Source organism: Lipophrys pholis (assembly GCF_963383615.2).
Source record: "Lipophrys pholis genome assembly, chromosome: 12".
Lineage (NCBI taxonomy): Eukaryota > Metazoa > Chordata > Actinopteri > Blenniiformes > Blenniidae > Lipophrys > Lipophrys pholis.
In genome coordinates, this window is record NC_137641.1 from 7997822 (window position 1) to 8012570 (window position 14749).

The following is a 14749-nucleotide window of genomic DNA, read 5'->3' on the forward strand; positions in this document are numbered from 1 at the left end:
CACCTCCATACCGGAAGTCACATCACTGCCATACAGGAAGTTACATCACCTCCATACAGGAAGTCACATCACCTCCATACAGGAAGTCACCATACTTCCATACAGGAAGTCACATCACTGCCATACAGGAAGTCACCAAACCTCCATACAGGAAGTCACATCACCTCCACTGCATAGTTTTCAAAGTTAAATCATTGAGTCTTTTAAAAGTTGCCAATTCCCTTAAATGTAATTGTTTTAAATCATTTAACAATTAACATCAACAAAACTGAAAATTTTAATTTTGCCAGTCCGAGGTGAGACTGTGAATACAATCCTGAAGTCTCCGAGTGTCCCTGAACGCAGCTCGAAGTTTGACAGTGAACACAATCCTGAAGTCTCCGAGTGTCCCTGAACGCAGCTCGAGGTTTGACAGTGAAAACAATCTTGAAGTCTCCGAGTGTCCCTGAACGCAGCTCGAGGTTTGACAGTGAACACAATCATGAAGTCTCCGAGTGTCCCTGAACGCAGCTTGAGGTTTGACAGTGAACACAATCCTGAAGTCTCCGAGTGTCCCTGAACGCAGCTTGAGGTTTGACAGTGAACACAATCCTGAAGTCTCCGAGTGTCCCTGAACGCAGCTTGAGGTTTGACAGTGAACACAATCCTGAAGTCTCCGAGTGTCCCTGAACGCAGCTCGAGGTTTGACAGTGAACACAATCTTGAAGTCTCCGAGTGTCCCTGAACGCAGCTTGAGGTTTGACAGTGAACACAATCCTGAAGTCTCCGAGTGTCCCTGAACGCAGCTTGAGGTTTGACAGCTCGGCAGTCCAACATGGCGTCCTGCTAGCCGCCCGGAGAAAGAGACACCTCCTTCTCCACCTCCTGCTCCTCCTCTAATGTCTTTGTCTGAACCGAGAATGTCCTCGGTCCTCCGGGAGTCCACCATGACAGGGTGAGGGTGCAGTTCCAGCTCCTTTTTGAGACTCGGTTGGAGCGCAGTGACGGAACAACAGCAGCGGGCTGAGGGCGAGCCGTGTGCCCCCGCCTGCGTCACCTTCCCCCGGTATGTCCCGCAGGTATGTCCGGCTGTCTCCAGTGTGTGTCTGTCAGTTGGCAGATAAACGACAGGAATAACGAGACAGGGACGGTTCTTCTCTTCTGTGTCCGGTGAGACACGAAACGGGCTCAGGATTCAGAATTGATGTCTTGTATGTAAGAGGACAGTCTCTCTCTCTCTCTCTCTCTCTCTCTCTCTCTCTCTCTCTCTCTCTCTCTCTCTCTCTCTCTCTCTCTCTCTCTCTCTCTCTCTCTCTCTCTCTCGACTTTGTCCCATCAGCTGATTGTCTTCAGGGTCTCATCAGAGACACAGATGGTTTATTTGTCTCAGGGGCGTGCACACAGTTTCCAAGGCCTCCAATCAAAACAACAAAGTGCCTCCTGCTTCTGTTTACTTTACTTCAATTCTCAGTGTATTTTTGTTTTGATTCTGTTTTGTTGTTGATTTCTGCTGTGTGGCCACTCAATCATTAGAGCTCTCCAAAATGTTCTTAAATATTGCACATTTTGTAAATTAATAGAATGTTTTATAAAAGTATTTACGTGTCTTTATTACAGTTGGAAACAGTGAAACCTGCCCCAGTTGTCTCACTATGAATTTAAAAACAAATGTCTAATATAAGAGCATTGAACAAGCGGACGACACTTGTTGGTAGTTTATTTTTGTCTCTGAACACTATAGCTGCACAATATATTGTACATTTCAAATGTATTATTGGAAGTTAATGAACAATAGCAACAATAATAAAATCTCCCATCAGAGTGTGTGTGTGTGTGTGTGTGGCAGGCAGCCGTCCCCAGCTTACAGTCTGAACATGGTTCCAGTCCCTGCAGCCGTCCTCAGCTCACTGTGGAGACTGCAGAAGGACTTGTGCACGTCTGTGAACTCGGGTGTGTCAGTGTGAGAATGAGGTGTGCGTCAGGTTATTTAAAGTTTTCACCCGCAGAGACGGCTGGCTTATTGTTGTTCTGTTACGGTTAATCCGGAGATTCGGGGGCGCGTTGCCAACTTTGGCAGCATCCCTGTGTCGAAAGCAGAAATGGTAGAAAAATGGCTAAAAGAAAATATGAGGACTAATGTGGATAAAATTGCTCAGATCATTTCATTGTGAAAGATGGGTAGGTGTAAAGAAAAGCCCAAACAAATATATAGATTTTATTCTATTTTTTTTAAAGTCTGCTCGAAGGTGTCCTGAGACAACAATGCAACATAATATAAAGCCTTTTTTATGAATAGTGGAAATAAATTTGAGCTGTGTTGGCTTTATTTCACAAGTTAAACATGTTTTTCTGCTCTAGATAATTAGTTTTTTTGGTTTAAAGAGGCAGAAACTGCTCTCATCTACAAACTCACTCTCATTATAACCCCCCCACATGGGCTGGAACACCTGGATAGTAGAGAAAATAGAAGCTGGCACTCAGTTGTAACCCATTTAAACCATGTAAGGTTGGTTATCTGCACTTAAAAATAGAAAAAGTGGACCTGAACCACCCCGAAAAGCACTTGTCTGGTGCATTCCAGCTTGCTTAATTGTTAATATGCACACATTAAGCATAGAATATAGTAAATATTAAATAATCCACATTTCAGTGAACAAAATATTCCACATAAACGATGTCAAGTCAACCAGCAGGCTTCAGGAAACACAACACAGCCCTGTGTGTCCATGCTGGGCCCTGAGCTAGTACATCTGTTATGTCCCAGTATCGGTGAGTTTTTGTTGTTATTACACAGTTTTGACATCTTATAACCGGGAGATCTATGGTCCCGGGATATTTGTTCTCACCAGTGAGCTTTCTGCTTTAATCCCGCAGACACAATGAGTGTAAGTTAAAACCTGTTTCTCTCACGGCACCAAAGAACCGTCTCTTTTCATTACAACACTTGTGCACAAGCTAACGTTACGGTTATTCCAACTGTTATAGTTGGTCAACACACATTGCAAATACTATAATTTATTGAATGTATTTTTGAGTCCCGTCACCAACGCATTTACAGCTTGTTGTCAATACATGTTATTGATGGACAGGAGGTTCTGCTACCCTGTACGTGCTCCATTCAGCCTCAGACTTTATATGTATGATCACAGTCGGCATGCATCACATCCAGAAACCAAAATACACTGTCAGTCACAGCGCCACCTAGGGGACATGCTTCCAATCGCTGACCAGGAAGGATGCGAGGCCTCGTTCATCGCTACTTGCAGCTTTCTTTCTTCTTTTTTTTTTTTTTTTTCAATATTTTCTGTTTTTCAATTCTTTTATGCAACTTATTTGATTTAGCTGATTTAACTTTCAGTCAGAGGTTATTTTGCCTTTCAGCCATTTCTTTGAGTTTTATCTGTTTTGCTCGTTTGTTTTTTTTAATTAAACTTTTTTTTTACTAGTTTAAGCAGATTTTGGTAGTTTAGCCATTTTAGCAGTTGTAGCAGTTTTACCTTGTGAATTCCAATCCATGCTCTCAGCAAGGACGCGCGTGCGCAAAATCGTGCACAGACCCCTTTTTGTCAACCTTTGTCATTTTGTAAAGTTGGTTTTAGCCGCTCGAGCAGATAAAGCTTTTCTGGCAGCATTTTGACTTTTGCAATTTTTTCTTTTGAGCTATTTTTTAGTAGTTTCTCCCTTTTTTCTTTTCATCTTTCTGGTGGTTCATCTTTAAGTGTTTTTTTTTTTGCCTGTTTTTGGTGGAAAGTAAGTGTAGTGTGCAAATAAGAAAAAAAAATCTGAAAAGGTTTCTTTGCATCCTGTCCTTGGTGGTTTGAGAGCTTAATGTGACTCCGAGCTGCATGTTGCAGGAATGTGAGGATTCAGTCATGGTTGAACCATTTCTTCTACGTCTGGTCACTTTGCCCCCTGTGACGCTGTTACTTTCTGCCCTACAGGTTACCCCAGGCTTCTCTGTGAACCCCCCCACCCCCACCTAGAGATGTCCTCCACACCAGCTAAAGTGTCCTCGCCCACCGGCGGGTCCCTGCAGCGTCCGTCCACAGCCCTGGACTCTCTGTCCCTGTCCTCCCTGTTGTCTGGAGACTTGGACGACGACGGCGAGGGCGGTTCAGGGGAAGTCGAGGGTCTGGGGGACCTGGAGGTCAACCCGTACGACGGTTTGCCCTTCTCTTCACGTTACTACGCCCTGCTGGAGGAGCGGCGCCGCCTGCCTGTGTGGACGCTCCGGCAGAGTCTGCTGGAGCACCTGGAGAGCCGCAGCATGGTGCTGCTCAGCGCTCCCAGTGGAGCCGGCAAGAGCACACAGGTGAGCACAAACCATCGAGGGCAACATTAAATATCAGATTACTGCAACACCGCTGCCTTCAGCTCGTCACTATCGCATCTAACTATAACATGAAATATATCCCACTAATGTAACATTTGCCTGGATCCACTGTGCCTGTGGTGCATCAGTAGCATTCGGTGCTTTAGCAACATGTTGCTTAATTTAACTCAACTGGTTTGTCGCCGCTTAATCTGTCGTTACTTCATAACTTAGTTTCTTTCAAAATATCTATGTTAAAGAGCGCCTTCGTCCCACTAACTGAACTCACAATGAATCTATAGTCATGCTATTTAGTATTGCATTTTCTGGACTACAAGTCACACCTCGGCATTTATTATTTTATTTTATTTTATTTTATTTTATTTTATTTTATTTTATTTTATTTTATTTTATTTTATTTTATTTTATTTTATTTTATTTTATTTTATTTTATTTTATTTTATTTTATTTTATTTTTATTTATTTTATGTATTTTATGTATTTTATTTATTTTATTTTTTTATTTTGTTGTGTGTTTGCTGTTTGTTGCCTGATGCTCTGCTGCATCGATCGGATCAGTATGTTGGGAACTGCAAGGAACTTTGTCAGGTGCACTGAGAAAAGTCATCTCCAACCCAAAGCCGTTCAAAATAAACTCATCCAAGATGTACACGCTTCACTGAAAGATGAATAAATAGCAGGTGTCCTTATTAGTACAGACAAAGGCTTTACGCTTTTTCCTGAGATTACCTGGTTCTCCGTCTACCTGCTCCTCGGCTCCCTTCAGGCATTAAAGCAGTCTCATTGGCTCACGGCGGCCTGCGGTAACCTGAACACTCATCTCATTAAGAAGCAGCCCAGCACTTCCGTCTCTTTCTGTATCGTAAAACAATATACCTCAGGTGTTGTTCTCTTTAAGTCTTTCACCTGTTAAGTTTTTATCATTCTGATGACACACATGGTTTCTTACAACTGCTATCAAAGCACAACCACTTTGACCTTACAGTTTTATGTAATAGCAAAAAGAAAGAGATAGTTTTCACCCATTGGTCTGAATATTTGGTGGCTTTATTGTGGAGATTTTAACTGTTTATTAGGAAGTGTGTTTCCTTCAGAAACTTTCCCTCCCTCCAGTACAAGTTGTGTGTCTGTCTGAAACCTGAGCCAGCATTTCTCACCTTCCTCAACTTTAGATCTAACGAGGACTTTGATTAAATATTTAATCTCGGGCTGCTGTGGATCCCTGGCTGGTTTCTGTAGTCCAGGGGGTGTCGGAGCACGATCAGACCGTCGTATCGCTGCCCTGTGCACTCGCCAACACTCAATGACATTGAAGGTGGGCGTGCAAAAGTAAAAACATGGCAATACATTCTGGGAATAATATTCAAACCTGATGTTCCAGGTGAAGTCGTACATGGCCTCCAGGCAACAGTCATGGCCATGAAAGTATGGACCTCAGACAGTAAAACTCTCCAGACGTTTACGTGTCCACCCTCCTGCGCATGCTCGCACTTAAAGATGCTCCTTCGTTGGTCAGTCAACCATAATGGGATTGTACCAAACTGAAATATGAACCAGCTCATGACGGCAGTCTCTACGTGTACTACCTGGATTACCAAGAGAAGAAAACTGCTGTTCATCCCTTCGATGACCAAAACACAATTGAATGGTCAATTGCAGCGAGCCTGCGAGGGTTTAACATAATTAGTTGTTGATGATGATACCAGTGCGTTTTCTCTGAGGATATTCTAGAAATACATGTTTTGATGAAAGCAACACCCCAGTTTGTTGATATATTGCTGAAGGGAAAGCTCACGTTTGGAACAAGAAACCCAGGCAAAGAGCGGATCACTGAGATGTGGCCACAGTTTTATCGTAATAGGCTTGACGGATCATTTTTAATCTTATTTCACACAAAAAAACTGGGCAGAGAGCTCTTCTGAAGAGGGTCTAACATGTCTTTTAGTTGTAATAGTGTACGCAGGTTTCAGAGGAGTTCAGTGGTGTCATGGCCAGTGAGGAGACTGGTACTTTGTCCTAATGTTATACTGACTGAGGGACGTCTCTGATGTGGTAATACCCGTTTTCTGTTTCTCCTCCCCCTGCAGGTGCCACAGTGGTGTGTGGAGTATGCGCTGTCCTTTGACTTCTCTCAGGGTCTGGTGTGCTGCTCGCAGCCTTACTCGGTGGCAGCGGTCAGTCTGGCCCTCCGGGTGGCCGATGAGATGGACCTCAGCCTGGGTCTGGAGGTGGGCTACCGGGTTTCTCACGATGACAGCTGCACACCCGACACCCTGCTCAGGTCAGCATGCATGCTAAACCCTCGCGGTTCTCTGACGTCTCGTTCGTACCCCCAATACCAGGTAGTACTCCATTAATTCAGTTGTGTATTAGTTGTGGGAGCCAAGTTAAGTTTTAAGTCGACATGTTACGGAGCGCGTATGGAGCTAGATCCAGGTCAAAAGGGTTTGTACATTTGAAAAAAAAATGGGATCGAAAGAAAAATATTTTGAATCTGAATGTTCAAGGTTTGAGCTTCCTCAGTAGAGGCCACGCCCATCTAAGTGGATACCACGCCCATCTAAGTGGAGGCCACGCCCCCATGCCAGAACAGGGCGAAATGTTTGAACCTGAAAAAATACGGTCTGAAAGTGAAAAAAAAAAGTTCAAACTTGAAAACAGGATTTGAATGTGAAAAAAATAAGATCCTAATCTGGAAACATTAAACCAGCAACTGAAAAAATAACACCCACATTTAAAGAACTATATTTAAGAGTGAAAAATGATAATAAAGGATTTTATCAAAAGAATTCCAGATCTGAACCAAAATTATGTCAGTTGAAAAAAACTTTTCATACACTTATTTTCATTTTGAATACAGTGTTTTTAATTTTTCAAAAATGAAGATAAAACCTTGAGCAATCAGTTTCAACATATTTTTTTGTCAATCACATTTTTTTATTTATTTTTTTTAAATGAACAAACCCTTTGACCTGGATCGAGCTCCATACGTGTGGCCTGAGGCGCAAATGCGGAAAGCAAGCTGAGCTCAAAAGCTGGTTTTAAAGAAATCTTTATTTTAATTTCAAGACTGACTGATCCGAGGTGGAGCTGAGAGAGCTGAATGCAGGATTCCAGGACGGAGTGAAGCGGGCAGAGTGTGTTTCCAGGAAGGTGGGGTTTGCAGGCAGGCAGGTGGCGGAGGCGTGTCGAGGAAGCGAGTTGTGAACACTGGCTGGGCTGGTCGTGGGTCTGGCTCCAGAGTTAGTCCAGGAATTCATAGCGACTGATCCCAGAGCAGGTGCAGGCAGAGTAATGCGTTACTAAGTAAGGCGTACTGGCATCACCGAATGAGATCTCACACAGGGAAACAGTCACTGTCGGAGTCCAGTACAGCGTGGAGTGGTGTCAAGCGCCAGGTTAAATAGCAGGAGCAGTCAGGTGGAGCTGATCAGGCCGCTCGCCGCCGCAGGTGAAGCCCATCAGCTGGTGTCTCCCCGGCCAGCGCCCTCCGCCCCCATAAACACCTGGCCACGCCCACCTGATGGAAACAGGGAAGGGTGGGGCAAAGAAGGGAAAACCGGAACAACAGTGCACCTATGTGGCCGTCGAGGTGGAAGGCGTGACACGATGACTAAGCACAGTCTGCATTTTGAGTGAAAGTTTATGTCAATGGGAGAAATGAGTTCATAGAAAAGGGTTAAATCATTGAAAGTTGTTAAAAGGTCTGCTAAAATGTATTTGATGCTATTTATGCATATTTGGAAAGATGTTAAAAGACGTAGTGTTTTAGTCTGGCAAAAGAGAAAGAAGTCAAACTTGCACTCAAATGTGGGATTGTTACCACAGTTAACGGTGCCACTGTAGATTATTCTCATTAACGTCTGTGTCTACACTAATGTCCAGTTTGTGCTCTCCAAGTAGCACTGCCATGAAGTGCTGGACGCTCACACAGGAGACGGGTTTACTCCCAACATGATGACCACACTGCACAAAGCAGCAGCATTATAACACACAATCACACTGATGCTTACAAAGTGCAGCATCTTCATTCTCCATAAATCCAGAACATAAAGAACAACAGCTGTTCTTTTTAAGATTTATTGCAATAATGAGCAACAAATATCAACATTATCAAACAATCAACTGAACATCAATGATACAATTTGGAGATTTTATTGTGTAATTCACAGATAAAATGTAAAAACAAACCTTCAACTAGCCTGAACTGTCCTGTTTGTATTGTGTGTCTGGTTGAGGGAGTGTCTGTGTATCTGTAATGTGTAACTACCTTCTCCCTGGAGGAGCTGTACAGGATATCACAGAGTGTGTCAGGTTTTCTACCAGAATCCTACTTGCTCTCTATTTTACTAAAAGCCACACCTCGACTCTTTGTTCCCTCCAGTTTCACGTGTGAAGATGAATTAGAGATCATTGTGGATGAACTGAAAGTTGATCCGAGTTGTGCTCCGATGATGGGAAAAGATAAATATGAATCAGGAAGGGTTTTAGTTCTCTATCTATCAAATAGGTTCTACTATTTTTCTCTCAAACTGCACTAATACCATTTCTAATGTGTTGAGTATCAAACTGAAAATAGACTTTTTACAAGAAGTATTTTCTGTTATTTATTATGTTGAGACAGATTAAATAATATTTTAATAAAAGTCATATAAAGGCTAGTTTTTACTTTTATTTTCTGATAAGATTTTTTGCTTTTAAATTCATTGGGTATGAATTAATTTCAGTGAGCATCCCTGATGGAAACACGTGCTTCATTTTTCAGCGTGTTTTCTTCTTACCTCAGTAGCAGTGCTTGGGCTCCTGTCAGGGAAATTCCCGCGGTGTCGCTGAGCGGGTTTCCTAAGTGTTTTCACTCTTTCAGTACAAGTCCTCCAACATATTCCTCATGGACACAGACCAATGTCAGCCTTCTCTGGTCCTATGTCCCAGTTGTGACATCCCTTGGATGGAATAACCAAAAAACATTCCGACTGTCAATTTCTTCTCTATATTCGGCTTCCAGGTGTCTATAATCACTATTCTCACTGGTCTATGGAGCCACGTCCTGAGCAAAAAATCGATTTATCGAATTTGTAGCTAAAAAATTCAAGTCCTAAATTAAAATCGAATCGAAACTTGAATTTTTCTTTAAAAAGGCATTACTTTTTTATTATATTTTTCAGACCAAATCGCTCAGCCCTACTAAGGTTCATTAAAATGAAGAACATGTGACATTCCAACAGTACTTGTTAGTAGCTTTTGCGTTTGTTGCCCTCAGGTTTGTCAGTGACACGGTCCTGCTGGAGGAGATGATGTCGGACCCCCTGCTGCATCAGTACGGCGTGGTGGTTCTGGATGAGCTCCAGGAGCGCACCGTGCCCACCGACGTGCTGCTGGGCCTGCTGTGTGACGTCTGCCGCCAGAGGCCTGACAACTTCCGGGTGGTTCTCCTCACCCACCTGGCGCTGGCGCCCCGCCTCTCCACCTTCCTGGGCTCCTCAGTCCCCCACCTCTCCCTGGACTCCCTGAGGCCTCCCGCAGAGCCCCCCGCAGGGCCCCTCGCAGAGCCCCCCGCGGAGGCCCCCTCGGCCGACGAGCATCAGCAGGACGGAGCAGACGGGAATGCTGTGGACCCCCAGATGGAGACACTGTACAGGGAGCTGCCGGCAGGGAAAGACTCCGTGGCTGCCGCCTGCCACATGGTGTTAGACCTGCACCGGCGAGGAGAGCAAGGAGACATGATGGTGTTTCTGCCCAGTTCACAGGTACGTCATCACCATTTCTACTTTATTCACCACTTCTCGGAGCGGACAAGGAAACCCAGGCCAGTGACTCACACATCTGAAACTTTAATAACTCTTTAGTGCGTGCTTCTCTTCTCTTTCATAGTTTCCCGAGCTCTGAGCGTTTCATCAACCACGTTATTTAAATGACCTTAACCCTTTTTATATTTGTCAATCTTACACGGAAAGCACTTCTGATTAATGCGGCATGAACTTTACAGTTATTCAAGTAACAGCATGCTGATATTTTCCCTTCACAAATTTCAAAAACCAAACCTATTCTTCAAAATGCATACAAGAAAAGGACACTGGGGGAGTTTATACCTCCGCCTGGCTTCCAGCTGTGTCCTTCCCATGGGACATCTGTAATCATTTCCTCTCCTGCACATTATTAATCAGTCAAACGTATTTCATTAAAATCCATTCATAATTTCGCTATAATGTTACAGAGCAGTTTTCTTCTTTTCTTTGATCCAGAATATGATCCAGATCCCACTCAAAATTAAACCGCTTCTTTCTTGTACAATTATGTCAAAACCTGCCATTTAAAAAATAAATAAATAAAAATCTAAATCCGTCCACAAATTTTTGAGTTGACAAACCGACCAGCACACCCTCGTGGCAGAGGTGAAAGAAAACGATCAAATCCCCTCGAATGGAAATCAAACCACAGTAAATAGCAAACACCTCAATACATACACATATAAAAACAGCAAAAATAAAACAAAGGATGATTAAATTCTGGTTCTAGAAGTCTAACAAGCAGGTCAGTCTGATCTTTGCACTCGCTGCAACGTTCCACGTTTATTTATAGACGAGTGCTCAGTTTGCACCAAAGTCACAAACGGTTGCTGTGTGACATCAACGACTCAAAGTCTGTCTTATGTATTGAAGCCATGATGTCTGTCGCCCGCTGGAAATGTGTGGGAGGGGTTTCCTGTTTCTGCGTCATCAATTAGGGACACAGACGCTCTCGCTTCGAAAATGATGTCACTGTCAAAACAACCGAACAAGCAATGACCTCAATCTGGAGTCTAATAATAGGAGGTCATGGTACTTTCCAGTTCCCCGAGGCGAACTCAATAAGTCCCAGAGTGAAAGCTGAGTCTTTGCTCTATTTTTCCACGAAAGAAAAACTGGTCAAACCGATGTTTGCCCCGTGGCGAGCTGTAGAGTTTCACTGCTTTTGTCTTCTAACGGAGTGAACCAAGGACACTTGAACCTGAGAGGCCGCCGGTGGTTTGCAGGTGTCTGATGTCCTCGTTCACATGTCCCGGGTTTTACTTAAGGCAAAGGAAACTGAAGCTGACACACGCAGCAGCAAAGTCACGAGCTCTCAGTACAAGTAAAAAGGCTAAAAAAAAACAAACACGTATTATCCTTCAGTATACTGTTGAACTACTCTGAACATTTTTAATATTCACCATCTTTTCTGGAATTGAACTTCGACTGTGCTGCTGGAAAAAGGGAGTGATCCCTGGATCTAAAGCCTGGTGTAAACCTCCTGCTGCTGCTGCTGCTGCTGCTGCTGCTGCTGCTGCTGCTGCTGCTGCTGCTGCTGCTGCTGCTGCTGCTGCTGCTGCTGCTGCTGCTGCTGCTGCTGCTGCTGCTGCTGCTGCTGCTGCTGCTGCTGCTGCTGCTGCTGCTGCACAACGTTGTTTAGACTCCAAGTCATTCCAAAAGGTGGAATAAAATTTTTTGGAAGTCGTTCTGTCTAAATTTTAAGTCTAAAATGTGTCATTGTTCTTCTGCTGAGAATCAGTTGGTGGACAGCAGCCCGACACCTGGACATGACTTGTATTGAACAGACTTGGGGCCTAAGAAAAACCCACAAATGCAAGTTTAAGGATGAAGCGGAGGCTTCCATGTCCCCTGTGGCTTCAACACAGTCAAATGGGAATACCCCAAAGATTTCACGCAGCCGTGGAAGAGTTCCTGCAGTAGAAAGACACTTGCTCCATGAAATGATGTCTTTTGTGTCAAAGCTTGATGGACCTGGAGACCCGAACCCTTCATTAACCCGCAGGCTTTTTCTTTGTTTTGAAACAATTCTTAGTAACGCCTCTTCCATGTTCCGGCTCTTTGTCCTGCTGGATTAAACATCTTCATCCACCCCTGATGTTAATCGGGAGGAAACGCTGATAAAACGTTGTCACTCGATGCCCACTTCTACAAATACCGTACTTAATGTGCTTTTTATCTAAAACGTAATTCTACCTGATATGTGAGACTTTGATTTGACTTTGTGTTTTCCTCCAGCTGCACCACTGTGCACACATCGGATGCAACTTTTTCTAATTTAAGTTCTTTATAGATCTCTTACTGCGCCGTTTGAACGGCAATATCAAAAAGTTAATATTGTATTTTTGGTTAATTAGTGGAACTTCTTCCTCACGTCTGTCTTCATCAGTTGATCTCAGGTTTGCTGACTCCTGTCAGCTTCTTCTGGAGAGATGCACTCTTTCCTCCAGCAGCCATATCAAGGTTTAATTGTTTGTTATTTGGGATACGTACATGAAATATTCTTCATGTTTTAAAGATTAAAAACATTGCATTTGTCTTTACTTTTGACTTGGACATCAATCGGATCACGTTTTCATCTCTGATTCATTTAGAAATCGAAGACCTATCCAAGGGTTTGGACATTTCCAGCCTTTGTATTTAAACCTCCTGCATTTTACCTCCCTGTTAGTCAACATCACCACACCCGTTCCAGGACCTATCTGAGCGTGTCTGTTTCTTTTAGCTGTGGCTGGAATTGACGGTCCATTTCCTGGTTAATTCTTTCTGAACACACACATACAAATCGCTCTCTGCTGTAACACTGAAAGTCATTTCAGACCGAAAACGTCTCCTGGGTTCCGTTGGGCAGCCCTAAAACTCTTCACAATATGTCAGAATTGTTGGGGGGTGAATTCAGACTGTGTGCTGTCTCCTCTCTGGTTTGTGTAGGAAATAGAAGACTGCTTGGCCCTGCTGGAGAAGGAGTGTTTAGCTCTGAGCCCTCAGCTTGGACCCCTCAGGATACTTCCCCTGCATGCCGGGCTGGGTGGGATGACCCAGAGGATCTATGAAGCTGACCAAGAAGCTTGTGCTCTGAAGGAGAACGACGGCTCCAAAGCAGCAGGCGCATCCGTTCAAGGAGCTGCTGCTTCGTCTGTGGGCATCAAAAGGAAAGTCGTCCTCACGGAAACACTCGGAGAGGCTTCCTTCTCCCTGCCGGCCATTCGTTACGTCATCGACACCGGCCTCCAACTCAAAACTGTAAGAGAGGTTTTCTAGCCAACCCATCCTGGACGTTGATAATGAAGTCTGTTTATAGCGTTTCCATCATTTTAATCCCACTGTGTTCTGAAAAGTAGTGTTTGCCTTTGTCTCTCAATAATCTGCCACAGATTTACAATCCGCAAATCAGAGCAAACTCGCAGGTCTTGAGGACAATCAGTAAACAGCAGGCTGACATGCGTCGTCAGAGAGTCAACAGCCTCCTTCCAGGTCAGTCGAAGGTCAAACCGCCGTGTTGACACGCACCCCTGCAGTCGGTCTGATGGTGGTGACCCAGGCACCAGGCTGTTATAACTCCTTTAATACTACCGATTAACATTAACATTGACCTTTTAATGTAAATACATTATTGATTTCAACAAAAAAAAATCATCAATCAAGGGCAATTTATAGAGCACTTTTCATATGAATACAATGGAGCACACACACACACACACACACACACACACACACACACACACACACACACACACACACACACACACACACACACACACACACACACACACACAGTTTAAAATAAAAGCAACAAATGGAAACACTGAAGTCATGATGCATTAAGATAAATAGTAATTGAAATTGAAATGTGTGATTACACAAATATGTTTTAAAGTTTCAGCTCTAATTCAGCAGAGGTCCAGCCGATTGTTGCCGACGGCCTCACAGTTCACCAGATCACTCAACCGCAATTACTGCGTGTCAGTAGTGGTGTGAAGGTCCAGTCAGTGGTTAATCATTATCTGCTACAGCAAAGTCAAAGTGGAGGAGGAAGGTGAGGGACTGCAGTTAAAGCCATAAAGAATTCTCCGAAGAAGTAAAATGCTTCAGGAGCTGAGACGGGAAAGACCCTGCAAAGCTGCTTTCAGGTGAAGATCGGGAGAAATGTGGACGACACTTTGTCCAAAAGCATTTTAGAGACCCCAAAATTCAACTGCAAAAAGGTTCTTTGCTCTAATGACAAGAAAGTAAAGTGTTTTGTTTGCCAGCGAGGATTCACCACACGTTGAAATACAGTAACCCTCCATCCTCGCTGCAAAGCACGGTGGTGGCAGCATCAGGCTGTGGGGACGCTCCTCAGGAGGAGGCCTTACGACAGAGCTCATAGCAAGCAATCGTGTTATAATCCAAATGTGTAGAAACTTTTCAGTAATGTGATTAAAAACTAAAAAAAATATTTTACAGCCATAACTCAGAGTGCTGCACAGTAATTAATCTCAATATATACTTATACTTATGTAAACTGCTTGAAAACTGTGAAAAATGTTCAAGAAAGGCCGTCTTATGTATGTATTATTAGATTAGCGGCTGCAGGTATTACATTTTTAAAGGTTCTTTTAAAATGCTATTATATGCAAAATCTAATAACTTGTACATTTATATTAGTTTA

General features: G+C 43.6%; 1 protein-coding gene across 3 annotated transcripts in view; it reads left to right on the plus strand.

Annotated features, from left to right (window-relative positions):
• Positions 1-769: 769 nt before the first annotated feature.
• Positions 770-14749, plus strand: part of dqx1 (DEAQ box RNA-dependent ATPase 1) — an 18966-nt gene continuing 4986 nt past the window's right edge. The window contains exons 1-6 of one of the 3 annotated variants that reach the window (XM_080476542.1): positions 770-1045; positions 3921-4291; positions 6400-6593; positions 9573-10059; positions 13030-13341; positions 13473-13572. In XM_080476542.1, the coding sequence (XP_080332668.1) occupies positions 3965-4291; positions 6400-6593; positions 9573-10059; positions 13030-13341; positions 13473-13572 (1420 nt within the window). In that variant the 5' untranslated portion in view covers positions 770-1045; positions 3921-3964. Of the gene's footprint in view, positions 1059-3920; positions 4292-6399; positions 6594-9572; positions 10060-13029; positions 13342-13472; positions 13573-14749 lie in introns of all 3 variants that reach the window. The other 2 variants (XM_080476543.1, XM_080476544.1) reach the window with 2 other exon arrangements.